A 27,533-nucleotide genomic window follows, 5' to 3' on the forward strand; every position below is an offset into this window, starting at 1 on the left:
ATGTTGGGGGTGATCATTCACCTCCTGTTTTCCGAGAGAAATTGGTGGCAAACCATATTGGAGCCTGATTTCTTGCAATTATGAAGCCTAATTGGTTCATATTTGTAAAGCACTTTGAAGATTAAAGCACTAAGTATTATTATTGTTAAACATTTAGACAGGACCTGGCAAGGCTGTTTTTTTCCACATCCCATCCTGCCAGCTTGCAACTCTGTCACAGCATCTGCTGCGTGGGAAGAGCCAGGGCTGGATAAACCCATGGTTACAGCACTCCCTCCTCTCCTCTCCCAGCCTTTGCCACCCACCTCTCATCAGCTGCTGCTTCTTGTTGAGGCACTCACGCTCCTTGTCACAGATCTCTCTTTTGTTCTGGGCAGTGATGTTCTTCATGGCCTGCTCCAGGTCCTCCTTCTGCTTGGCCAAAAACTCCTGTTCCTGTGAAAAAAAAAAAAAAAAAAATCCAGCAGTGCCACCACAATCCCTCCTCCTGCTGCAGCTTGGAAACAGCTGCTGGTGTCTCAGAACCTGGCAGTCCCTCCTGCAGGAAGGAAGGTTTATTTTACTGCACATTTCCCAATCTTGGAATTGGAGGGGGGGGTGTTGCCCTGATTTTCAGCCTTCTGATGAACCTTGTTTACATACTTCTTCTGGAATTTCTCTAAACAAAGTAAATTGTTTTCATATCTCTCTCTGATGGACTTCTGAATTGACCACTGGGGTCAGAGAGGTGTCCCTCCTGTCCTCCAATCCTTGATCAATTCCCAAATCCTATTTAAACCCCAAATCATAATAAACCAGCCCTTCTTTTTCTCACTTCAACCTGGCGGTGAGTGCGGTTCTTTCGTGTCATAAATTGCAACAGAGGGGACCTTCCCAGAGTCTCACCATGGTTTGTTTTTTCTGGGTGAAGTCGTCCATCTTCGCCTTCAGGTTCCCTTTGCGCTGCTGCCGCGGCAGCTTCTCGACCTCGTTCTTGACCTGTGGTGGGGGGAAAATTAAATTTCCCTGCAGGTCACTTTAGGCCAGGAACAACCCCAGCTGGAGTCACTGAACAGCTCAGGAGTCACCCAAAAGGATCTTAGGAATCATCCTAAAGGACCTCAGGAATCACCAAAAAGGACCTCAGGAATTGTCCCAGAGCACCTCAGGAATAACTAAAAATACTTCAGGAATAGCCCAAAATGCCCTCAGGAATTACAAAAAGCACTTCAGGAAATACTCAAAACCACCTCAAGAATCACCAAAACCCACCACAGGAATCACCAAAAAGCGCCTCAGGAATCACCAAAAAGGTCCTCAGGAATCACCCCAAACCATCTTAGGAATCCCCCAAAACCACCTCAGGAATCCCCCAAAACCACCTCAGGAATCCCCCAAAACCACCTCAGGAATCACCCAAAACCACCTCAGGAATCACCCAAAACCATCTCAGGATTTACCAAAACCATCTCAGGAATCACCAAAAAGCACCTCAGGAAACAACCAAAACCACCAGAGGAGCCACCAAAAAGTGCCTCAGGAATCACCCAAAACCATCTTAGGAATCACCCAAAACTACCTCAGGACTCACCAAAAAGGCCCTTAGGAATCACTCAAGAACACCTCAGGAATCACCCAAAACTACCTCAGGAATCGCCCAAAAGGTCCTCAGGAATTACCCAAAAACACTTCAGAAATCACCCAAAACCATCTCAGGATTTACCAAAACCACCTCAGGAATCATCAAAAAGGCCCTCAGGAATCACCTAAAAACACCTCAGGATTTACCAAAACCACCTCAGGAACCACCTAAAACCATCTCAAGAATCACCCCAAACCACCTCAGGCATCACCCCAAACCACCTCAAGAATCACCCAAAACCACCTCAGGAATCACCCAAAACCAAGATCCTCCTCATAAAACACCAACCGCTTTCCTCCCAACTCCCTTCATGATAAACACTATTCCCTTTATTCCCAGGGAATAAAGAAGAGCAGGAAAACACCTTCCCCTCTTTTTGGGGGCCCTTTTTTACCTCCTTCTTCATCTGCTTGAGCTGCTCGAGGAAGCGCGCGTGGTCGCGCTCCTGCTCCAGGCGGATGCGCTTGGCCTCCTCGCGCCGGCGCAGCGAGTGCTCCTGCTCCATCCTCTCGATCTGCTGCTTCTGCTGCCTCTCCAGGTTCTCCAGCTCCGTGTCATAGAACTTCTTCTTTGCCTGCTCGGGAGAGAAAAAGGAGGAAACGGGTCAGCCAAGGTCTCCTCTCCACTCTGTCGTCTCGCGGAAGTTTAAAGAGGAAAAAAATAATTTAAAAAAAAAGGGCAGGGGATTGTTGCTGCTTGGATTGAGCTTCTTTATAGAGGAAGGAAGCTTCCAATCAAGATCTTTGAACTTCCAAAAGATCGTGTGGTGGTTCTGGTTTCTTTTTCTGTCAAGGTCGGGATTAATATACGGGAATCGCGGTTTCATATTTAGACCTGGTATTTATTATTATTTCTTATCTATATTACAGTCTCACAAGCTGTGAACTCTGACTAGCAAGAAAACGAAGGTAAAATGGAGTTCCTCTAATTCTTTCCAAGGTTATTTAAGCACTAATCACCCAATAATGAGGTCACACCTGGATTATTTATATCTCTGACCCAATAATGACCACCCAAGGCCTGCAGTTACAGAAAACCACCCAAACACATGAAGAAGAAGGAAGAAGGTGAAGAAGAAGAAAGAAAAAGGTGAAGCAGAAGGAAGAAGGAGGTGAAGAAGGGCTCAGACAATGCCCAAACCCCTCCATCTTGCTCCACATGTACTATTATATACTAAAAGCTTAAATCTAAGTTTCCAGAATTCCAACAACCTCACACACTTTGAATCTCTGTTCCAACAGTGCCCTCGTGCCATGGAAAGAGAAAATCTTTAAGGTCCCTTCCAACCCAAACCATCCTGTGATTAACCACAATATTGTTTTACTTTAACAGAAGGGACCAAGTGTGTGAGCCCAGTTTATTCAATTTACACTCAAAGCCCTGCCAGATTTCCTGCTGTCACACTCAGGCCCTGCTGCTTTCTTATTTAAAGGTTGGGTTTGTTGTTTTGGTTTTTTTTTTTTCTGTGAATTACAACAGCACTAGAAAATGTTTCTCACAGTAGCCATGAAACAGATATATAAAAAAAGATTGTTAAAGAGAGAAAGTCCAGAACAACCCTTTCCCTGCTTAATACCCACACAACCTCCATCCTCCATCCCTGTTTCAAATCCCAAAAATGTTCCTGTGATGCCCAAGGTTTTTACAACCCAGAGAGCATCCCCGTGTGGGGCAGGTCCAGAGGAGTTGGATCCCCAGCTGATCCCAGGGGTTTTCCCTGCTCTCCTATGTCACTGTAGGACACAAAAGAAAGATGAAAGACTCCAAATATTTCAGAAGGCAAAGAGCATAGAAAAAAGGCTTTATTTACTAATTCTTACTGCCTTTTAAAAGGTGTTCTGATACAGATTTAACATGGTTGGTGAATAGGAACGACACCTCACTAATCCCATTGGTTAAACCAGAGAAACAGCAAAACACCACCTGGAGAAAAATTGTTGTTTGCCAAGATTGTTTTGAGAAGAAGCTTTCTTGAGAAATTTTTCCTTGGGAAAAAAAGTCAGCAGCTGCCAGCAGGCTGAAAACCTCTCAGCCCCAGAAATGTCAGGCCCACAGTCCTACCATCATCTCCTGCTCGAAGCGCCGCAGCATCTGCTCCAGCTGCAGCTGGTGTTTGCTGTTCAGCTGGGCCTGGTTCCTGTGCTCCTCCTTCTGCAGCAGACGCAGCTCCCGCAGCTCCTGGCGCCTGCAGAGGGGCAGGTGGGGCAGGGGGGCAGAGAAATTCGGGGTCAGGTGGGGTGGGAAGGATGTGATTGTTGTTGGTGGGACGGTCAGGACACGCAGAATGACACAGTGTTGGCTGATGGACACGAAAGTAGGACACTCACACTGTCCAGTTGTGAGAAAGGAAAGGAAAGGAAAGGAAAGGAAAGGAAAGGAAAGGAAAGGAAAGGAAAGGAAAGGAAAGGAAAGGAAAGGAAAGGAAAGGAAAGGAAAGGAAAGGAAAGGAAAGGAAAGGAAAGGAAAGGAAAGGAAAGGAAAGGAAAGGAAAGGAAAGGAAAGGAAAGGAAAAGTTTATTTTGGGTTTAAATAGGGTTTGGACTTTGACCAGCAATTGGAGGACGAGGCTGACACCTCTCTGACCCCACTGCCCAAGCCAGAAGTCCATCACAGAGAGGAATGAGAAAACAATCTACTTTGTTTATGTTACAATGCATAAGAAAGCTCCAGTCCAAGAATGTGAACATCAGAAGGCTGAAAAATCAGGGTGACAACACAAAGCTCTTTATTATAGCCCCATTCTGCCTTTTATACAATTTTTACAGACCTCGAGGGTAACTTCTAATTGGTTAATAGTTCTCTTGTTAATTGTCCTGTTGGTTAAAGGTATTTTACTTGTCCATCAAATCCGTCTATTCTTGGATTGTTTGCACGTTTTCTTTACTGATTCTCATGGGACAAATCCCTTGTTGTTACAGGTGCACTTATTTTTCACCCTCAGAACGGATTGTTGTGTTAAAGGCACTTTTCATTACCAAAACAGCTTCATGTGGGAATTTGCAAATTGCTTGTTAGCTGCACTTAGAAAGAAATGACAGGCCAGATTTTTACCCCATTCCTACACATGATGGGCAGAAATGATCACATCTACAAGCAGAGCATTTCAGCAGGGAGGGGGAAGCTCCATCCCCATCCCACAGCTCTGAGCACAGGCAGGAGGGAGATCCCAACTGCCTGATGTGCTCCAGGTGCTGTGGGACACTGCAGGAACGTGATGGAACTGCTGGAAAAACCATCAGATTCCTACAGGTGAGGCCCTTTAGCATTCACAGCTTCTCAAACAAGGCCTGGCAAAGCTCCTGAGGTGATTGTGCAGGGACTGGTGTCCCCCAGCAGCCCAAATATCAATTTGTGCCAGCTGGGTTAGTGCTCAGTGGTCCTCAAATCCCAAACTGGCCTGGATCCATTCTTATCCAGAGCTGGGTGGCAAAAAAGGGCAATTTTCCCAAATTTTGACCCATCTGTGATGACATTGCATCCAAATTTTGACCCAGCTGTGATGACATTGCATCCAAATTTTGACCCATCTGTGATGATGTTTCATCCCTGCCCTCATCCAGCTCACCAGTAAATGAGCTCTGCTAATGAGCTTTTACATAAATCTGATACTGGGGCTGAGCCATAGGGACACAAAGTGTTTAGGACAAATTATCCTCTCAGGGAGGCCCCGAGAGCAGCACGAGGGAGCCCGGAATTGGGCATCAAATGAAACAATTTGTATTTTAATTATTTTAAGGGCCTTTTCATTTCAGTGCTAGAAACAGCAGCTCCTCTTTCTGAGGATAAGTCAGGGAGGTTTGAAAGCTGTAAGATCTGCAAAGGAATCATCAAGAGGGGAGGATACACCCATGAATATTAAATAATGCTCCAGGAGTTTACAACTCCCTTGGCCTTTCTGCTAATGAAGTCTGAGGAGATTCGAGAACAAAAGGGAGAGGAACATCTCGAGGAGATTTCTTAGCTAATTTTCCACCGAGCCAGGCACCTGCAGCCCTGGGGACACATTCAGCCATCCCCAGAGCACAGAGCCAGACACAGCAAAGCAAAACTCCCCTTGCCACAAATCTTGCTGTACCTTGAGCTCCTTCCCCTGTCCAGGTGGGACCAAGACAGACAACAAGAGGACTTTAGGAGGCCCCTGGATTATCTCACAAGGAGGAAAACCCTGCCCTCCCTCCACCCCAGTGTCCCACTTGCCTGAGAAACCTCATTTCTTCATCCTTCTTCTCGTCCTCGCTGATGATCTTGGAGGTGGTGACGCTCACCTCCACCCCGTCCACCACGAACTTGCGGGTGCGCTTCAGGGTCTTCTTGTTCATCTGGGAGTCCTGGGGTGGGCAGGGAGGAGGGACAGGAGGGTCAAGCAGCTCCCCAGGGCTGCGCTGGAGCCCTCAGAGCAGTTTTAATGTTGTTGTTCACGAAGAACAACACGAGGAATCCACACGGAGCACAAAGCATCAGTGAATTTGGAGATCCAGCCTGGCTGCCAAACCACGGGATTTCCATCCTGAATAAACCTGACCCACCTCCCAAAGACCCTCCCTCACCATGACCTAGCATGGCTTACTCCCTGAAAAACCCAAAAAAACTCCTCTCCCCTCCTAAAGGGAAAGAAGTTCCCTTCTCCAACTCAGGGAGCAAATCTATGTGTGGCATTTCCCACGTGTCCTGGAAATGAAGAGGGTGAAATTCCTGTGCAAGAGCACCACATTTCCAATCATCAGGGATTGCAGGCTCCTCTGGGGGAATGTTGGCTTCTCCAGCTCCCAGCAGGAGGTGGGGAAAGTTTTGCCAAGAAAGGTTTTTGGGCACGTTTCTGTGCTGGGAAGTTCTCACTCACGCAGGCAGAGTGAGAAAGATCTTGTGCAACACATCCCTCTGCCCCCTCAAGTCACCACATTTCTTCTCCTGGAGCTCAGCAAATACCATTCCAGTTATTTTGCCTCTTCCTCTAAGCCCTGCTGACCTGGTCAGCTCCAGGTCAAGCATTCCCAACCTCCAGGAAGCTTCAGCAAGAGCCAAGAAGCCTGGGAGGTCTTTGTGCAGTCCCTGCTGACACAAACCAGGCCAGATGTTGTAGGGCAAGTTGGGAAAATTGAGAGCCACAAGCACAGATGAACTTTTTTCTAGGATCAGGTGTCCTAGGGAACAGCAGCACATTGATGGACTATGGATAAAATTTAGGAAGTCTCATATTTGGGGTTTAACACTTGAGCAAGGACAAGCCAGGCTCGTGGCACGGTTACTTCACTCAAAATAGACACATCAGACTTTTTCTGGATTTCAGTGGCCTGGCATGGAAGAGGACACAGGAACCTTCACAGCAGCTCCACCAAGAGCTTCTCTGCCACCTGAGGACGTGCCACATCCCCCTGGCACAGCTCAGCCCAGCTGTAAACGCTGTGCTGGCCTGAGCCCAGCTCAGGGAAAACCAACCCCGCAAAGCCTTCCCTGGGGAAGGGCTCCTCCCTCCTCCAAGTTCTCCAGCACCTTCTGGGCACCACTCTCACCTTGAGGGAGATGGAGCCGCTCTCCCTGTTGAGGGCCAGGTCAGCAGACAAGGAGATGGTGAGGTCCATGCTCTCGGAGGCCGAGGTGCTGCCGGAGTCCGAGTCCCCCTTGGAGCGGCCGCCGGGGAACGGCCCCAGGGGCTCCACCAGGCTGCCATTGGCCAGCTTCTCCTCGCTGAAATTCTCCAGGAGAACACTCTCTGGTCGCTCCACCATGCTCTTCCTCTCCCCCATGCTCTTCCTGTCTCCCATGCTCTTCCTCTCCTCAAGGCTCTTCATCTCCCCAATGCTCCTCCTCTCCCCGATGCTCTTCCTCTCCCCGATGCTCTTCCTCTCCTCAAGGCTCTTCCTGTCCTCAAGGTTCTTCCTCTCCTCAAGGTTCTTCCTCTCATCAAGGCTCTTCCTCTCCTCAAGGCTCCTCCTCTCCTCCCTGCCCAGCCTGGGCTCCTTGTTCCCCTCTGTTGAGTTACCCAAATGTCCTGGCTGCAGGATGATGTCCGGCTTGTCCTGGGTGACTGAGCTGGGTTTTGTGGAGTGTTTGCTCTCCTGTTGGTCACTGTCGCTGCTCATCCCTTTATCTGACACTTTGAGGTTCTGCTCCTCTGTGGTGTCCTTGCCAGACCCCACGGAGCCATTCACAGCTTTGGGCAAGGAGGGGTCTGGAGGTTTCTCCCCATCAAAACTCATCTGGCTCGCCTCGGACGGGTCCCGCTTGTGCTTCCCTGGGGGCTGCAAAGACAGGGAAGGGCAAAGTTTTGGGTTTGGGACCAACACTCAGCACAGCTGCAAGGGCTACAAGGTTCCTCTTCAGAGCAAAGTCACCATGAACTAAAGATTTATTGGGAGGAAATTTCCCTTTTGGGATGCTTTAGGATGTTTGTGCCTTGGGATGCCCCTGGCCATTTCATCTGCCCTGGGATGTTTCCATCCCTCCCCAGGTTTGTGGCCCCAAGGTCTAAGGATCCTGGGTGGAGGGAAGGGGAACAGTGGAAAAGCCCCAGAACCTGCTCATCCTTAAGAGGCAGATGAGGAATTTGCATCCCAAACTCCTTTTCCCATGGTTAACTCCACTATGGATGAACCACTTCCCTTTGTGACAGAGGAGGGAGGTGGAGACACGTCCCCAGGCAGCTCTGAGATGTCCCTTCAAAGAGCCAAGCCCAGGGGCAGATCTGTCCAGCTCCCTCCTGGGGCTGGTGTTCCCTCCACATTTCCACTCCAGCTTCTCCAGCCCACATCAGGGCTTATTTTCCTTTCTTTTCTTTTCCTTTTGTTTCTTAACCACTTTTCATGAGCCCCTCCTGTGAGTGGGCACTGAATCACCCTCCCAGCACCATTGTTCCTCCATGCCCTTGGCAGCCACCAAAATCCAGCCCCTCCCTGGCCAAGCAACCACTTCCTCTCCACCCAACATGGCCTAAAAAAGAGTTTCTGGAGGCTGGAAAAGTTTTCCCCCAGCACAGGCACGGAGGTGAGGCTGCTCACCGAGGCAGACTCCGAGGAATCGTCCTCCTCTGCTTCATCCCGGCTCTCCTCGATCTCCTCCATCACCTCAGCCTTGGCCTCGGCCACCAGCTCCCTCAGGGCCCTGTTGCTGGTGACTTTGCTGACAAAGGGGTGCTGGAAAAAAAGCACAAATGAGAACTTGAGGTGGCCAAAAAAAAAACCACCCCACACCTTGTTGTGAGGGGGTTGGGTTTGTTTTCTTCTCTTGCCGAGGTCAGGATGAATAACACGGGAATGAAGATGTCGAGGTTGGACTTGGAATGTTGAGTATCTCTTATCTATTCACGGTGTTTACAGACTCACATGCCCTGAGCTCTCAGAAAATCAAGGTAAAATGGAGAGCTTCTAACCCTTTCCAAAGTTATTTAAGTGATAAGTACCCAACACCAAGGTGACACCTCAATTATTTATGTTTTTGACCCAATAATGACCAATGCGGACCTTTTTCACCAATTATAGAAAACCACCCAAACCCACGAAGAAGAAGGAGGAAGAAGAAAGTGAAGAAGGAGGAACAAGAAGGAGAAGAAGAAGGAAAAAGACATCACCCCAAATCCTCCATCTTGACTCATATGTATCACTACACACCAAAATCCCAAATTCCAAGTTTTTAGGACTCCAACACCTTGTGAACTGAAGGATGACTTTGGACTTTCAAAGGCCTCAGGGTGTGGTTCTTTCCAGTGTCACTGGGATTTAACCCCAAGAGGAATTCACAGGAGAGCAGCAGGGCTGAAGTTCAGGGCACTCTCTGCCCCAAGGGTGGCCAAAAACCACACCTGGTGAGCTCAAGGACCAAAACCCACACCTGGTGAGCTCAAGGACCAAAACCCACACCTGGTGAGCTCAAGGACCAAAACCCACACCTTGTGAGCTCAAGGGCCACTTTCAGCTTTCAAAGGCCTGAGGGTGTGGCTCTTTCCAGTGTCACTGGGATTTAATCCCAAGAGGAATTCACAGGAGAGCAGCAGGGCTGAGGTTCAGGGCACACTCTGCACACAGATATTCCCCCAAAAGCTGCTTTATGGCAGCTCCACCCCTAAAAAAAAAGCAGCAGCGTTTAAACAAGGGGATTTCTGCCCATAGGATTCACCAGGAGCAGCCTGGGAGCAAACAGAGCCTGGGGAAGGATTAATTGGAATGGGGCTGGAATAACTCTGTGCTCACAGTGGGATGTTGGTGCTGAGCTGCAGCAAAAGGCTGGGCAGTTCCTGTGCACCAGCACAGTGAGGGAGCTGCAGCCAGCAGGGAACAGCAGCCTCCAGGTTTTTGCTGTGATTTGGGGAAGGGACAGCAGGAAAGGAGTTGGATTTCAATCAGAGCTGAGCAGGTAGAGCCCAAGCTGGCTGCCACATGGGCCATTCCAGGCAGCAGGAGCTGCTCCTGCTCCAGATGGTGCCCACAGGGGCTCTGCAGGGTGCTCCAAAGGAAAAAAAAAAAAAACCAAAACATTGCTGATCTTTTTTATGGAGCATTTCAGTGGCTGAAAGGTGCTGTGAACTTTCTAAACAAGACAGAAATAATCTGAAACCAGCCTGGGGTCACTAGTGTGGTCCCTACCTCCAGCAGCTGGGCAGCGCTGGGCCGGCTCTCGGGGTTCTTGTCCAGCGCCTTCTTCAGGAAATCTCTGAACTCCAGGGACCTGAGAACACAGCTGGTGGTGAGAAATCCAGCAGAGGAAAAAGGCCTCGAATAGCAGAGGGATCAGCTTGATCCCTCAGCAGGTTCTGTCCCATTTTGCTCCCATGGGAGACCCTGTGCTCAATAATTCAGAATATTTGTATGAGGAGCAGCAACAGGGGCAGGTCAGGGATCAAGTTTTGCTTTGACCTGTGCTGGGAGGAGATGGTGGGGACTGAACCCCTGTGCCCTGAGACAGAGGCAGGGAAACAGGGACAACACAGCAGTTGTCCCCCATGGCAGGGGCTGCTTGGGGACAAGGAGCCACCCCCAGAGCCCCAGTGGGAAAGGGAGGATCAGCTTGATCCCTCAGCAGGTTCTGTCCCAGCTTGTAACTGGCCACAATCAGCATTTTGCTCCCATGGGAAACCCTGTGCTCAGTAATTCTGATTATTTGTTGTACAAGAAGCAGCAACAGGGACAGATCAGGGATCAAGTTTTGCCTTTACCTGTCTGGCAGGAGATGGTGGGGACTGAGCCCCTGTGCCCCAGGGCTGAGACAGAGGCAGGGCAGGACACAGGACATGGCAGGGGCTGCCTGGGGACAAGGAGCCACCCCAGAGCCCCAGTGGGTGGGCAAGGGAGGCTGTGAAGGACCAGGAGCCCCATGGGAGGGCACCCTCAGCCTGCACAGTGCAGCTCTGAGCTCCAGAGCCTGGCCCTGATGTCACTTCTGGCTCCAGAGGCAGCTGCCCCACCCTGTGACAATGGCTGTGACCATGCTGTGACACCACTGCTCTGCCAGTAACGTGCTGCTGGCTGACCTGCAGCAGCTTTTATCATTTATAAATGAATAAATTAGCAAAATAAACTCACTAATTATTTAATTAATCAAAATTAACTGGCTGGTTTTCTTTTACATGCAGAAGTGGCTTTCCAGACTTCAGGGAAAGCAGTTCTGGAGCTCTTGGCCATCTCCAGCTTTAGAGAAAAATCTGCCTTTCACACACTGGGGTTGTTTTGAGAACAAAATAAACCTTCTGGTTTTGGGGGGTCTGTGGGTGAGGAGCAGCTCTCCCTGTGCTGCCTGGACACTGTGAGCACACTGTGAGCATCCTGTGAGTACAGTGTGAGTATCCTGTGAGCACAGTGTGAGTATCCTGTGAGCACACTGAGCACACTGTGAGTATCCTGTGAGCACACTGTGAGTATCCTGTGAGTACAGTGTGAGTATCTTATGAGCACAGTGGGAGTATCCTGTGAGCACAGTGTGAGTATCCTGTGAGCACACTGAGCACACTGTGAGTATCCTGTGAGCACACTGTGAGTATCCAGTGAGTACAGTGTGAGTATCCTGTGAGCACACTGTGAGTATCCTGTGAGTACAGTGTGAGCATCTTATGAGCACAGTGGGAGTATCCTGTGAGTACAGTGTGAGTATCCTGTGAGCACACTGTGAGTATCCTGTGAGCACACTGAGCACACTGTGAGTATCCTGTGAGCACACTGTGAGTATCCTGTGAGTACAGTGTGAGCATCCTGTGAGCACACTGTGAGCACACTGTGAGCACACTGTGAGCATCCTGTGAGCACACTGTGAGCACACTGTGAGTATCCTGTGAGCACACTGTGAGTACACTGTGAGCATCCTGTGAGCACACTGTGAGCACACTGTGAGCACACTGTGAGCACACTCTGAGCACACTGTGAGTACCCTGTGAGCACACTGTGAGCACACTGTGAGCATCCTGTGAGCACACTGTGAGCATCCTGTGAGCACACTGTGAGTACACTGTGAGTATCCTGTGAGCACACTGTGATTACACTGTGAGCATCCTGTGAGCACACTGTGAGTACACTGTGAGTATCCTGTGAGCACACTGCGAGCACACTGTGAGCACAGTGTGAATATCCTATGAGCACACTGTGAGTATCCTGTGAGCACACTGTGAGCATCCTGTGAGCACACTGTGAGTACACTGTGAGTATCCTGTGAGCACACTGTGAGCATCCTGTGAGCACAGTGTGAGTATCCTGTGAGCACACTGTGAGTATCCTGTGAGCACATTGTGAGCATCCTGCCCTCAGCCAGCACTGCCTTCCCAGCCCCCTGCACAGAGCTGGGCCTGGAATACACCTAACACTCAAATTAAAGAAAACTGTTTGAAATGACTGGTTTTTTTAATGGAGATGCCCCCAGTGCTGCCCCCTCACCATTTGGAAGGGCAGCTGAGCGTGGGCGGGTCAGACTTGGCGATTTTCAGCAGGACCCTCATGGGGTTGAGCTCGTGGTGGGGTGGCTCAATCTGGGCCATCTCGATCAGGGTGATGCCCAGGGACCAGATGTCAGCCTTGTAGTCGTAGGGAGTGTCCTTCATGGTCTCACACATCACCACCTCCGGGGCCATCCTGTGGAGGGCAGAGCAGGGCTGGGGGTGAGCCCAACACTTCGAATAATCCAAATAAAGCGACCAAATAACCCACAGAGCTGCAGGAAATGCAGCTTTGCCCTCCCCAGCTCTGAGTTTCAGAAGCAGCAGCATCTTTGTGTCCCTCCTCCCTTGCTCAGCAGCCCCTGCAAACCCTCAGGGCCGTTGACATCTGGTGCAGATGTTGCTCCAGAGCATCAATTAATGCTCACAGCTCTGCTCCTTCAGCGAGCTGGGTGATTTAGAGGTTGTGTTCTTGGGGTAGGAACTCGTTCCAATGTGCTTGGAGTGGCTTCAAGGCCTATCCCAGCCCTGGGGTGTGGGGAGCAGGGAGAACACACTGGTGTGTCCCTCTCTCCCAGCCTGGAGCACTGTGACCCCTGTGCACATCACTGAGCTCTGCTCAGGCCAGCAAAACCCTTCAAACTGCAGAAAAACGGCCAAAAATCCTCATTAAACTCCTCCCACCACGGTCTAACACACCCCCAAAGCCAGTTTTGGAGGAAACCTGATTTTCAGGAGCGAATTTTGGGGATTTCCCAGCCAGCAGGGACTCACCAGTAAGGGGTCCCAATGAAGGAATCTCTCTTCTGCAAGGTTTTCATGTTCTTGGCAGACACCCCAAAGTCAGCTGCAAAGAGCAGTAACGTCAGAGGCCGGAGGAAAAGTGAAAAAAACCCCTTTTCTGAGTTAACACACTTGGCTGAGACACAGACTGGAGAGCAAACAACACACACTGAAGGGAAGAACAGGCTGTGTCCTCTGAGCTGAGCATCAGGAATTAAATTTGGTCTGGGGTACACGACCCCCAGGATTTTCCTCTCCATGTTGTGTAAAACAGGCACAACAACCCCTCCTGCCAAACCTTGCACGTCTAGGAGGAAATGGAGCTCTTTGCTGCAAACAAAAGCGGCTCCACGGCAGATTTCAGGGCTTATTTCCTAGCAAAAAGCCTGATTTAGGACAGAAAAATCATAGTGCTGTTACCTTCCTCTACAGCAGATTTCAGGACTTATTTCCTAGCAAAAAGTCTGATTTTAGAACAGAAAAGCCAAATTGCTCCATAACAGATTTGAGGACTGATTTCTGAACAAAAAGTCTGAATTTAGAGCAGAAATACCAAAATACTGTTACATTCCTCCACAGGAGATTTTAGGACTTACTCCCTAGAAAAAAGCCTGATTTTAGAACGGAAAAACCAAAATACTGTTACATTCCTCCACAGGAGATTTCAAGACTAATTTCCTAGCAAGAAGCCTGATTTTACAGCAGAAATATCAAAATACTGTTACATTCCTCCATAGCAGATTTCAGGACTTATTTCCTAGCAAAAAGTCTGATTTTAGATCAGAAAAGCCAAATTGCTCCGTAACAGATTTGAGGACTGATTTCCTAGTAAAAAGCCTGATTTTAGAGGAAAAATACCAAAATACTGTTACATTCCTCCATAGCAGACTTCAGAACTTATTTCCTAGCAAAACCGCTGATTTTACAGCAGAAAAGCCAAATTGCTCCATAGCAGATTTGAGGATTGATTTCCTAGCAAAAAGCCTGATTTTACAGCAGAAAACCCAAACTGCTGTTCCACTCCTTCCCTCCCCTCCAGCCACCACAAGGTGCCTCTCCCTGATTTTGCCCCCCCTGAGCTGAAGCCGACCCAGATTAAATTGGCCAGAGCTGCAGAGTGTGCTGAGCCCACCCCGGGTGGGTTTGTTTTCTCTCCAGGACAGCCCTGGGGACACCTGGAGGAACTGTCACCCACCTGGGGGTCACCCTCTGACCAGCTCCTGCAGATCAACCCGCCCTCTCCTCCCCCAGCAGGTCCTTCTGGTGCCAAATTTGCCTCCAAGGCAGAGCGAGCTGGCAAAGGAGCCCTTTTTGGCAACTCTCCCCTCCTGTCACCACCAAACCTGCTGTGCAGATAAGAGGAATTCTTCCAGCTCCCAGCCCTGCCAACTGGCACCTTGCACAGGATGCTCAGCAGGCCAAGAAGCACAGAAATCAAGTTCAGAGAGGGATTAAACAAACTCAGGGAAGGAAAAATCCCTTGAGGGGAGCCTGAGTGTGGCTGTGGGCTGGGGGCTCAGCACAGCACTCAGCTCCTTTTGCCTTTCCTTCTCCTCCTGCTCCTCTGAGGCAGCAGAAAAACATCCCTCAACCCCAACACACCCAGAGCCATCCAAACCCTCCAATCCTGCTGTCCTTGGTGACAAGGACTCACCGAGTTTGATGTCCCCATCCTGGGTGAGCAGCACATTCCCAGCCTTCAGGTCCCTGTGGATGATCCTTTTGCTGTGCAGGTAGTGCAGAGCCTCCAACATCTGCCGGCAAATCACCTGGATCTGAGGCTCGGTCAGGCCCCTGTCCAGCTCTGCAGGGAGGTTAAACAGCACAGGGATAAAGTGAGCAGCTCACCTGAGCAGCAGGAAGGCCCAGGTGACCCAGCAGAGCGTGGCAAAGCCACTTGTCCCCGTGTCAGAGCAGCAGGAGGTGATGGGAATCAGCTCCTTAAGGTGATTTATTCCCTGAGCCAGCACTTGCAGCAGAGTTTCCACATCTTGGAGATGCTGGCTCAGAGATCCCTCCTGGGGATGAGGGGGATGAGGAGGGAGGGGGAGCCAGAAATGCCAGGGATGGGGTCTGAACTGCAAATTCCCTGATATTTGGGAGGACAGACAAGCTGGGTGTCACTGCTGTGAGAGGAGGGAGCTGCAGGGAACCAGGGTCAAACCCAGGCATGAACATCATTCCTCAGGGAATAGGGGAACTATGGAATTCTCCCTGCTGGGGGAGGCAGTGCAGCCCCCTGAACACCACAAGGGAAACACCAAGGAACAAGATTTAAATCCTTCCTTCCCAAATTAACAGGACTGAAATGCTCAGCAGGGTTATTATCCCTCCCCACTGCCCTGAGCTGGTGTTTTGGGCAGGGATGGGCACTTTGGCACCAGTCTCAAAGTTCCAGGAGTGCTTGGACACTCTCAGGCACACCATGGGATTCTTGAGGCTGTCCCCAGCAGGGTCAGGAGCTGGATTTTGTGTGTCCCTTTTGTGACTCTGTGGCTGGCAGTGGTGTCACCTCCCTGCTGGGCCACCACCTCCAGCCCCCCAAAAGTGCCAGCCCTGCAGAGCATCACCCCTCCAGATGGTCAGGGCTGCCCTCCCTCCCTCTCCAAGCCCCTGCAGAGCAGATTCCTCCTCCAGCAGAGCAGAGCAGGGCTCAGGCAGCACCAGATGGGGCTGAGACAGGGATCCCAGCAGCTGGGACAGATGTTTGTGCAGAGCAAGATCTTCACCACGACCTCAGGCACTTTGTCCCTCCTTTCCTCACCACTAAAATCTCCCCTGCTCTGGGAAAAGCTGATGATTTTCACCCTCCCTGGAGCATCTGGCAAAAGGCAGCTCCAGTTTTTTGGGCCACAGGTTTTGTACAGAAGATTTTGGAGGGTAAAGCCCAGCTGCTGGTGAGGATGGGGAGGTGGGACAGGCAGCATTGATCATTTCTGGAATTCTGGGGTTTATTAATTCTGGATTTACGAATTCTGGGAGCATTCCTGAGCTCCAGCTCCTGCTCACCCTCCCTCAGGGCTCTCAGAGCTGCAGCCAGGCCACTCTCTCATGGTTTCCTGTTGCTGCCAGGTGCTCCAGAGAGGAGCCACGAATGCTCAGGAGTATTTTTACATCCCAAGAGATGTGTAAAACCCCTCCTGCTGAGATTTTCCACAGGGAAGGCATCACTCCCTCCAGCACTTCAGGAAAGGTATTTTTCCATGCAACTTTAAAGAAGTTCCCTAAAGGAGGGATGAGCTTTAAAGGATGATAAATTTGATTTGTGGGAATAAAAAGAAAGCCAGGCCTTTGCAGAGGTCAGGGGTGACAAGGAGTGACCCCCAGGGAGATGTGGCTCTGTCCCAGGGCTGCAGGAAAGGTGATGTCAGAGCTGTGCAAAGGGGATGTCACCCCCAGGGTCACCCCCAGGGCTCTTTTGGGGTCCAGCCACCCATCCCTGCTCCCAGCAGCTCCCTCTGTGTGAAAGGGAGGAGTTAAAAAAGGCAAAAAAGTTGCTGCAAACTGCATTTTATCAGAGCCCTGCTGCCTCACCGAGTGACTGAGACCATCTGGAAAAGTCAGCAAAAAAGAGATCTGGGGAAATTCATCTTGACAGGCACCTAGCTCCAACATCTCAGCCCTGCTGGGAGCTGTGGGAACGGGGATCCCGAGCAGGCAGTGCCCTCCTGGGCAGATAAATATTAAAATTCAGCTTTTCCCCTGCAGCCAGACTCTCCCTTTGTGATCTGCCGATCCCAGCAGCATTTAAATCACAAAAGGATATTAAAATAGCTCAAAAACTCGCCCTGAGCTGCCACACCTTTGGCTCAGGGTATGGAAATAGGAAAAATCCTGGGAGAGAAAGGGCAGCGGTGGCACCCAATGCCTGCCACTGTCCCAGGGATGCTCCAGGAGTGGTACCAGGAGTTTGGAAATGCTCCTGGGGCATCAGGGCAGGGCTGCACTCACAGAACCACAGAATCACAGAATCACAGAATCACAGAATCACAGAACCACAGAATCACAGAATTACAGAATGTGTAGGTTGGAAGAGACCTTCAAGATCATCGAGTCCAACCCAGCCCTGACACCTCACTAGGTGATGGTATCAAGGGCCACTCACCCAGCATCGTGGCATCCACGGCCCCACCGGGACAGAACTCGATCATGATCTGGGGGAACAAAGAAATTATTCAAGCCAGGCTGTGTCTCACTGGGGAAAGGGAAAGGGGAGAAAAGCTGGGTTTAATTCTCGGCGTGGCAAAGTCAGGTTTGGGGAGAACTCCCCAGGACTCATCCTTTGAGCACTGTGAGCATCTCCCACCTCCCCGGGACCCTCAGCGGGGCCAGACCTGACTCCCAGCCCAGCAACAGCCTCGGGATTTGGGGCTGCCCCTGTTGGGAAAGATGGGACAGGAAGGACTTATGGATATGATTGTATGGTAAGAAATACTGCAGATGTAAAACCTGTGAGTGAAATAGGAATGAAAGCCAGTTTGGAGATGTGAGCATGGCAGGCAGGAAGACAGTTATTGGTGAAGATGAGTTGAAAGACAGGAAAACAAAAGACTCAGGAATGTTGCCTTTCCACCCTGCCAAAGCATCAGGGAACAAGTACATAAGAAAGGAGTCTATAGAGTTTAGAATATAAAATGACATGGTGATGTAGTAGTTCTCATAGGCTGCATGCAAAGTCTGTAGGTTTTGTATCTTGCGCGGGTTGGTCACTGTAAATTAGAATATTCAACACAAAAAGAGATAGAATGGATTGGAACAAGGTGATCGCTCTCTTCTCTGGCTCCCGTCTTGTTCTGCCCCTCTTCTCTTTACTCTCTTGCCTCTCCTCTTTTCCCCCCTACTCTCTCTTCTCTCTCTCTCTCCCCATTCTCTCTTTAGGGCTTTGCTCCAGCCCAGGCTGGTGGCTGAAGGCAAAGCCCTCTTTACCCACCACCCTTGTAATAAACCCACATGTCTCTAGAACATCTCAGCTCTGCAGAATTCCTTGTCCCCACCATCCAGGGAAAACCCTACACTGCCCCTGTTCCCAGGGCTCGGCGCTGGCAGTGGGACGGGATCACTGCCAGAGCTGGGGCTGACGTGGCTGAACTCACACACCACACACACTCCAGGCAGGATGTTCCAAGGCCAAAGGAGGGATGAGGATCTCGTGTCTCCAGGGCAGGGTTGTTTTTAGCTGTTTTTATTTCCCCGCGTTGCTCAGCAGTTCGTTGCTCTCTCGTTTGGAGTTGTGTCAATAAAGATGCTGCAGCACATTCCCCAAATTTTGCTTTTTTTTCTCTCCAGGGGTGCACAGAGCCCTGCCAGTCCCACTTATCTGCTCTGCCATCCCTCCCAGGTGTCCCCAGCACCTCGAGGATGCTGAAATCCCCCCTCACCTCTGCACAGAGCCAGCCAGAGCCTCCCTGTGCTGGCCCCAATTCCCTCCAGGGCTGCTCAGATAAACTGATTACAATTTCAAGCAGCCGAGGATTACAAGGGACAAGAGGTGCTTCACCTCCTCGACAAGCTCTTCTCCGTGCCGAGGTGAGCAGGGCAGCATTCCCGAGTGGGGAAATGCCAGGGGTGACTCTGGGGACACAGCCTGAGCCGTGTTTACCAGCCCAGCCCTCTAAACCCATCCAAAAGGGGTCAAATTCCTCAAAGCAGCTCCAAGCACTGGCCCAGCAGCTGAGGGGGAGAAGGTTGAAGCTCCCTGTTCCTCCTGGTTTGAGGTGCAGCTCCAGGAAAGCCCCATCCCACCTTTCAGATCCTCTGCTTGGGGCAGGGAAATGCAGTTATCACCTGGAGGGAGAAATCTGCTTTGTCCTGGAGAATGGGGAACAGGAGCTGGAGGTGCAGCAGAGCTGGAATTGCTCAGTGAGGATCAGCCCAGGTCAAGGGAGGAGGCAGAGAGGGGACAAAGAGGTGACAAACCTGGACAGGTATGACAGAGACAATCCCAAATGCTGGGGCAGTGTTTGAAAAAAGCAGGTGGAGAGAAGGAATTGGGAACAACTGAACCATCCCCAAACCAGCAGAGCCTGGCACAGCTCCAGGGGCCAGCAGAGCATCAGTGGGAAATCCCAACACTGTTTTGTTGTTTAATACCTTGAACCAGAGCATCAGCAGCTTCCTGAGCAAATGGAAGGGCAGGAATTATCTCCTGCCATGGTCCCCCCCCAGGCAGGGAACTGTTCTGTCACCCCAAACAGCTCCAGGAGTGTCATTTCAACCCCATCATTTCTGTGGGTGTTCCTCATCACATCCACCAGAGCAGACTAAAAGCAGCAGTGGGCCCTTCCTGGGCTCCTCAGGGCAAACCTCACCGAATTCCAGTGGGGTTTGAAGCCTGGCAATGAGGAAAGGAGGAGGAGCAGCCCCTCTGAAGGAGTTTGATGATCCCTGTGTGCTCACTGAGATGATCCCTGTGTGCTCACCCAGGCACAGCAGGCTGAGAACACAGAGGAAACACAGAAAACTTCCAAATATGCATTTCCAACAAGGGCAGAGAGATGCCAAAGAATAATTCTGGGTGTGGCCAGATGGTTTGAGCAGCTAAAAAAACAACGAGCTCATTTCAAACCCCCCCCCTCTAAAAAAAAAAATCCAATTTAAACAAACAGAGCTGGCAATGTCCCAGCTGATCCTCCCAGGAGCAGGGCCAGCCTGGGCAGGGTTTGGCCATGGGGACAGCAGGGCTGGTGACATCAGTGTCAGTGTGTGTGAGCTGGGAGCACCCACACCTCCTCCTGCTGCTGCTGCTGGTGCTGCTGGGGGCCCTGTGGGGTCTGCAGGGAGTGGGGCTGCAGCAAACATCCTGTTTGTAATGATTTCCTCTGCAGCAGAAACCCAGAGACTTCCTCAGCCGAGGCAGCTGGGGGGACACAGGGTTCCTGTGCCACATCAAAGCTCCTGCAAATCCACTATCAATGTTTTGGTCCATTACAACCACCCCAAAATTCACCATTTTTGAGCTTTTTGAGCAACACAACGGAGTGAGAGCCACAGGCAGAGCCCCCAAATAACAACCCAGCCCCCAAATCACAACCCAGTCCCCAAATCACAACCCACCCCCAGAGCAAGGAACTCACAACCCCCTGGGCTCACTCCCAGCTCCAAGGGATGCTCTGGCTGAACACTGGAGCAGATTTGGGCAGCTGGGATGAAGGAGAAAGGAACTTGCTCTCGCCACCTCTGAAAACCTTTGTGGCAGTTTAAATAAAAATGGCTCTTTTCTCCTACATGTTCAACAAAATAAAAATACAGAGGTCTGAATGCAGACACCACAAAATCTTTTCTTAAAAAAAAAAAAAAAAGAAAAAAAAAAAAAGAAAAAAAAAAAGAAAAAAAAAACACCTTTGCAAAAGGCAATATTAAATTTAAAGTTGAAAAGTGAAAGTCCACTCAGGTTCAAAGGCTTTGCTGGTCACCTCCATTTTTCTCATGTTTCATCTTAATCCTGCATTAACCACAGCAGGATCTGGATGTATTTAGGGTCAGACAAACCAGGAGCAGCCTCACCTGGCCAGGTATTGAGGTGCCCCCCAGGTCACTCCTCCCAGCCTGGGCAGCACAGCTCTCCCCTCCTGGGTGTGTCTGAACGCCTGGAACTTTCCACATCGCTAAAACAAAACGAAAAAAAACAAACCCCACACACAGAAACAGCTTATCTGGAAAGATAATTTCACCAAACACTGGCCTGGCTGCCAAGGGTGGGACAGCTGAGGGCCCTGGGCAGGGTTTGGCTCTTACTCACCCACCTGGCACTCAGAGGGCAGTGCCCAAAAACCCTTCCCTGACCAGCAGGAAGGGCCAGGGGAGTGAGAAACAAAAATCATCAGCTGGGAAAGCCAAGGGCAGCTCCTGCCAGGGGTGCCCCAAGGTGCCAGGAGCTTCCCAGGGCCACCAGAGGCCACCAGGTCCCCTTTAGGACAGGACAGCCCAGTGACACTGGTGGGGTGAGGGCTGCCTGCAGCCTTTTCCTGGCACTCTGCTGCTGGTGCAGGGCACCTGGAGGAGTTTGGGGACACTGAGGTGCTGCACAGCTCCCAGGGCTGTCCCTCTGTGGGGACAAGAGCTGTGACAAGAACTGCAACAGGGCCTGTAGTGATGCACCCCACACCTCCAGCAGGTGTTTCCAAACAGGGAAAGAGGTTTGGTTGACCTTGAGATATTTTAGGAAGTTTACCCAGACTCTTCCATACCCTCCTGACAAGGATTGGCTCAGGGTCAAGACCAGCCTCAGCTGCGCAGAGGTCGGTGTGAGAATTTTAAGAAATTTTGCCACTGAAAAATGAGTGTTGGGAACAAAGATGAGGTGGACACGAGGCAAGGAAAAGAGGGGTAGTGGCACATGTGCAAAAAAAGATTGAGGGATGAATAGATGAAGCATCTATTGGGTCTTATTGTTCTTCAGGTTATCCCTCCTAAAACATTCAGGATTTAAGAAAGAGCAGAAAAGAAAGAAAAGGCTTTTCCAGTTGTCTTAGCAAAGTGTCTGAGGTTTTCTCAGGTGCCTGTGCTTGGCTTATTATTCATTCTCTGCAAATATTTTTTGCTTTTTTTTCATTCTTAAACCTTTTGATTCACAAAGCATCCTCAGGAATCAGTCTCACTAATTATCACAGCCACTTTCCTGCAAGGCTGGACCCTCAGAGTGTGGAGTTAAACCCACACCTGCCCGTGCCCCCAGCACCTCACTACCCTCAAACCCACCCAGCCAGGCCCAGAAACTGCAGCAGAACTGAAAACAGCTCAGCTCTTTTCCCTCCCCCAGCCTGCAGCAGAGGGGTTCACATTGTTTGTGTGTTGTGTGTGAGCAGCTGCTGGAAGCCACAGCATCCTGCAAACCACGGCCACCTCCGGCACCCACGCACAGCCCCGTGCCTCTGACACGTTTCTGGGCCAGCTCTGAGGTGTCCTTGTCACCCCACAGAGGAAAAGCAGCTCCCCAGCACAGCCTTGTGCTGGCACAGAGATAAGAAAAACAAACCTGATAAAGGAAACCGCGCTCTGCTCGCGGAGAGAGCTGGGGAAGGAAACTGCTCTCAGGTTCCCTCTTTGCCACCCAACACTCCTGGGCCACCTTCCCTCTGACCAGAGCGTGGAGCTGGCACAAAGTTTCCTTTCCTGCTGGCAGCAGAAATTCCCAGCTGGGTGTTTTCCAGGGAATGGGGAAGGTGTGGGACACTGGTCCCAGTGGGGTCCAGTCCTGCCACTGCAGGGATGTTGCTCTGATCTTTTTCAGCCTTTCTGATGTTTGTATTTTTGTCCTGAAGTTGTTTTTTTTTTTTTTCCACGGGGTTTTAGGTAGGCAAAAGTGATGTTTTGGAAACTGTGCATTCCTCTCTGGAGGAGGGACAATGGATGGAACTTCTAGTTGGACCAGTGGGGTCAGAGAGGTGGCAACCTCACCCTGCAATCTCTGGTCATTGTGCAGAATTTATAGAAACCCAGGTAATGTATATAAATCCAGGTAATTTATATTAACCCAGGTAATTTATATAAACCCAGGTAAAAAAATAAACTGCCTCTCTTTTTGCTCTGGCTGTGTTATTTTTGTGTCCTCTGGTGACACAGGGACACCAGAGCACTCCCTGGGCACCTCTGGCTGAGCCCTCCCCGTGACCTCCCCAGCCTTCCCAGCTCCCACCCAAGTCCAAGGATTGAGGTGACATCAGGGAGCAGAGGGAGGAGGTGGCTCACATTCCTACACCCACTGAGCTTGGCACTCTCCCCACCAGCCAGGCTGCTGCCCAGCTCCCTGCACCCTGAACATGACAAAGGGCTGGGGAAAAGATCCCAAAGGGCTGAAGGGAAAAGATCCCAAAGGGCTGGGGAAATGATGCCAAAGGGCTGGGGGAAAAAGATCCCAAAGGGCTGGGGAAAAGGTCCCAAAGGCCTGGGGGGAAATGATCCCAAAGGTCTTGGGGGAAAAGATTCCAAAGGCTGGGGAAAAAGATTCCAAGGAGTTGGGGGAAAATGATGCCAAAAGTCTGGGGAAAAGATTCCAAAGGGCTGGGGAAAAAGATCCCAGAGGGCTGGGGGAAAAGATTCCAAAGAGTTGGGGGAAAATTATGCCAAAGGGCTGGGGGAAAAGATCCCAAGGGCTGGGGGAAAAGATTCCAAGGGCTGGGGGAAAAGATTCCAAGGAGCTGGGGGAAAAAGATTCCAAAGCACTGAGGGAAACAATTCCAAGACTCTGGGGAAAAGATCCCAAGGAGCTGGGGAAAAGATTTCCAGGGGCTGGGGGGAATGATACCAAAGGCTGGGGGAAAAGGGGAGCAGATTCTGCCAGCCTTGCTCACAAACCCCCAGATGGCCCCACCCAGAGCAAGGCTCCTTTTGCCCTTTGCTGGGGGCTGAACGCAGGGCAAGGCACAAAATCCTCCCCATCTCATTCCTAGAGCCCCACGAGGCCAAAGCAGCACCAAGACAAAAGGGGACAACACCCAAGAGTCACTAAAGTCACCAGCTCCAGCTCCAGCTGGCCCTGAGCAGCCACCAGAGAGGGCACAAAACAATCCAGAAGCCACCAAAAGGCCTCTTGGCTGCCCCAGAGCAGCAGAAATGTCAAAAGCTGGCCTGACATGGCAAGTATGCTGTAGGTGGAAGGGAAATAATCCCCTCTCTGTAAGAGAAGGCTCCAAGCTTGCCAATTTTCCCTCATGGACAAGGGCACCATTCAGAGACTTTAAATATAATAAACCTTTTCTGCCTCCTCTTTTTTTTCTGGACAAAATAACCTACAGAGAAAAATATTTGAAATCAGAAATGAAAAGAAAAGAAAAGAAAAGAAAAAAAAAAAAAAAAAAGAAAAAAAAAAAAAAAAAAAAAAAAAAAAAAGAGAAAAAGGCTGTTCCCATAAGGGGTGGGGGGGAAGAAGGAGATGCAGGGCAGGAAACAAGGAACACAAAGTTTAGGGAGTTTCAGAGGAAGAAAACTTTGTGGAGAACAAAGCCAACACTCCTGGCGGAGTGAAGAGCTCCCTGCTGATCTTAAGGAAACTGAGGACAACTTGTCCACATTTAAAGCACTGCAAGATGACAAAATATTTCCTTGGGCTGCCCCCCACGGTTGGCAGAAAATATTCCCATCCCCAGTGCAACGTTGGCAGAACAAATTAAAACTTTAAATGGTTTTGATGTTGCAAAAATCATCTTTTGCTGCTTGGAGGGTTGTGAGTGGGATCCCTTTTCTCACCAAGTTATCAGCATTTAGAGGCCACTGAGTTCACTTTGTTACGGGATGGGAAGCAAAACTCCGAGAATCATTTCGAACAGAAATAGCAAAAAAAAAAAAAAAAAAAAAAAAAAAAAAAAAAAAAAAAGAAGTTGCTGCTTCAGTGGGAAGATTCCCCAACCCCGAGTGCCCCGAGCCTGTGTCAGCATCCAGAAGAGATGATGCATCTCAGGAGGGCAAAGCTCACTGTCAGAGCTGGAGTTTGACCCGGGACAAGTTTCCTTGGTGGATTTTACGAAGTCAGCACTTCCAGCACAGCCCCAGAGCCTCGCCTGGCCACGAGGACAGTTCAGTGAGGGGGTGCCAAAGGGCTTGATAAATTCTCCACTCCTGCCTGGCATCTCCCCTAGAAACAACCATTTGTCCTGCCCCAATCACCCCCAAACTCCCAGCACGAGGTGCCTGGACCCCTCACACTGATAACAGTCCCAGCCAGGGCTTTGAAGCCAATGGATCACTCCAGGCCATGAGGTCTGCAAAACGACATCCCTCCCTCCCTCCAAATGACAAATTTCAGGCTCTACCTGAAGCAGGATGAAGTTTAAACCTGCCAGCCATCCCTCCCTGCAGGGTTTGGGCTGAACTCGGGTGTCTCCTGTCCGTGGGGAGTTCATAAATATTCCTCCCTATGCAAAAGCTGCTCCTCAGAATTCCCTTGGAGATCCAGCCAAGTGGGAACGCGGCTAATTGCAATTCAGCCCTAAACAAAGTTCTCAAGTGCTTTGAAAACTGATTTGCCTACCAGGCTCCTTGTCTGCTCTGCTTTTCTCTTCAGGGAGCTCCAGCCTCGTGTTGTAACCCCGGACTGGGACTGAGCACCCAGGATTTATTCCCAAGTGCCATTTATCCCACCCTGGGGAAACTTTAGGCAAATCCCTGTCTGTGCCTTCCCTCTCAGAGGCAGGATAATGACACCAGCTCCTTTCTGAAGCATTCCAGGCTGTTCAGATGACAAGGCTGAGCAATCACAGGGAATTATTACGGCTTCAATAACCTCCTTGTGCAACGTTATCCTGTGCAAAGGTGGCACACAAAGGTTCCTCTGCTCCTCTGGGTTGTCGTGCTGGTACCTGCAGGAGCACTCTTGAACTCTGGCTGGGCTGTGGTAATTTGCCTGATACATAAATTAGTTTTGGGGGATTTGAAAGAATTCATTTTTCCTTCTTGTTTTAAGGGAAACCCCCCCCCAGTTTTACCCAGAACAGGATTTTGAGTGATTTGGCAGAGGCTGAATGCTACAGCATAGATGGAACCCCAAATTTCCAGCAGATTTAGGGTTTTTGCACACACAGAAGCAAATCCCCCTCACCCAATATAACACACCTTTAGAAATTGACTTTTTAAAGTTATTTGTGGCTTAGAAATGGGACTGAAATGGGATTTGCTTGCTTTGGACAGAATTTTCACTGATAATTATTGCAATGCAGTGTCAACTCCAGGAATTTGGGGACAGCCAGGGCAGAGAGGAGGGAAGGAGGATGTCACTGAGATATCTGATATCTGTCACCACACCATCCCAGCTGGCACAGACACGGCCCCAGAGCTGCAGCAGAAGTGACCACCACCCACTGCCATTAATGCTGCTCTCAACAGCAAACTGCTGACCCTGGAAATGCAGGAAAATGCCAAAAAAAAAAAAAAAAAAAACAACCAAAACCCACTGGGCTGCATCACTTTTTCCACTTTGCTGCTCTGGCCAAGATGAGGAGCTGTCCCTGAGGGTAGGGAGGGGACAGTGGGATGTCCCTGCTGGGGACACTGAGATGTCCCTATTGGGGACACTGGGATGTCCCAGCGATGCCCTGTCACCATGGCTGCTGATATCTGCCCACCCTGCTCGAGTTCCTGGGGGTGTTTTGCAGTTCTGCCCAAATTCTGGACTGGTAGGAATTTGGAAACCGGTCCAGCCAACCTCACCCCCACACTGGTTTTGTTTTTCCCAGCGGGGCTGATCCCGAGCCCTGCGTGTCCCAGGAGGGATTGGGATTTATGTTCCTGCAGCTGGGGCAAAGGGGAAAGGGAAGGATTGCTGTTCCTAACAGGAGGTTGAGGAGCTGTTTAACAAAGTTTGGGATCTCTTTGTTTTCCTGGGTTTTCCCGCCAGCCGCAAACAACAAAGTTCAAGAACTTCTGGGGGAAGTTTGGGACAAAGCTCCATCCAGGAGCAGGAGGCCAAGGAGGAAGGGCTGCAGCTCTGCTGCCAAGTGGAGCTTGAAAGGGACACAAAGAGCCGTGGGATCCCTCAGGGACTGTGGACTGAGCCTGCAAACACATCCCCAGGGCATCCAGCCAAGCTCACCCTGCAGGACATCCCTCCCTGGCAGTTGTGATAACCTCCCTTGGCTAAGGAAAACTGCAGGGAATCTGATCCTGCTACCAGCTCTCTCTTCTCTGTTTGTTTTAAAGAAAAGGTATTGCCAACCTCGGGGAAGCAAAGGCTGCAGATGCTTTACATAGCCCAGCATGGGATAATGAACATTTCTTTATGCTACAGGATTTTCAAGAATGTCCAAATCTCCAGTCGACATCCATATCAAAGGGGGGGAGAGATCCCAAAAGTGCCTGGTTGAGCAGGTCAGGGCCTGCCCACGGAAAATGCAAAGGGGTTTTGTGGAGCACAAAGAGCTGGAGTGTCTGTGCCAGCTGCAGGAGGTTGTACCCACACACTGGAGAAACCCTGAGCTGGGGAAATGAACCATTCCCCAAAGGGCCCAGCCAGGTGGGGTCACCTGCACTGCACAGCAATCCCTGCTCTCAGCTCCAGGAAAAGCCTGTTTATTAAAAAAACCCCATTTTTTTCCATGGTAACATGGGACAGGGAAAGGGAGAGGGATGGAGAGACAATCCCCCAGGGCTTCCCGAGAAAATTATCCCCCCCAAAACACCAAATGATATTTTAATTCATTTCTAGAGGTTCCTGCAGACTCAGGGCTGGAGCATCTCAGGCTGTTGGGTTTCCTGCCCTGCTGGGTTGTCTGGGCACAGCCACCATCCCCTGGGAGCAGAGGTTTTCCTGCAGGAAACTTCAGGTTCTTCACAGCAAACTCAACTAAACTA

At 50.4% G+C, this 27,533-nt stretch overlaps 2 protein-coding genes across 6 annotated transcripts in view; both read right to left on the minus strand.

The window, feature by feature from the left end:
- Nucleotides 1-27,533, minus strand: part of SH3TC2 (SH3 domain and tetratricopeptide repeats 2) — a 317,636-nt gene that overhangs the window by 66,441 nt on the left and 223,662 nt on the right. The gene's annotated exons all lie outside the window — the stretch shown is intronic.
- Nucleotides 1-27,533, minus strand: part of STK10 (serine/threonine kinase 10) — a 52,560-nt gene that overhangs the window by 5,564 nt on the left and 19,463 nt on the right. The window contains exons 3-14 of the mRNA XM_083872084.1: nt 17,359-17,407; nt 14,908-15,057; nt 13,245-13,317; nt 12,472-12,666; nt 10,198-10,279; nt 8,617-8,751; nt 7,132-7,860; nt 5,819-5,949; nt 3,683-3,806; nt 2,016-2,195; nt 886-978; nt 306-435 (exon numbers count right to left, since the gene is read on the minus strand). Coding sequence (XP_083728210.1) covers nt 306-435; nt 886-978; nt 2,016-2,195; nt 3,683-3,806; nt 5,819-5,949; nt 7,132-7,860; nt 8,617-8,751; nt 10,198-10,279; nt 12,472-12,666; nt 13,245-13,317; nt 14,908-15,057; nt 17,359-17,407 — 2,071 coding nt within the window. The remainder of the gene's footprint in view (nt 1-305; nt 436-885; nt 979-2,015; nt 2,196-3,682; nt 3,807-5,818; nt 5,950-7,131; nt 7,861-8,616; nt 8,752-10,197; nt 10,280-12,471; nt 12,667-13,244; nt 13,318-14,907; nt 15,058-17,358; nt 17,408-27,533) is intronic.

Source organism: Zosterops lateralis (assembly GCF_965231275.1).
Source record: "Zosterops lateralis genome assembly, chromosome: 14".
Classification (NCBI taxonomy): domain Eukaryota; kingdom Metazoa; phylum Chordata; class Aves; order Passeriformes; family Zosteropidae; genus Zosterops; species Zosterops lateralis.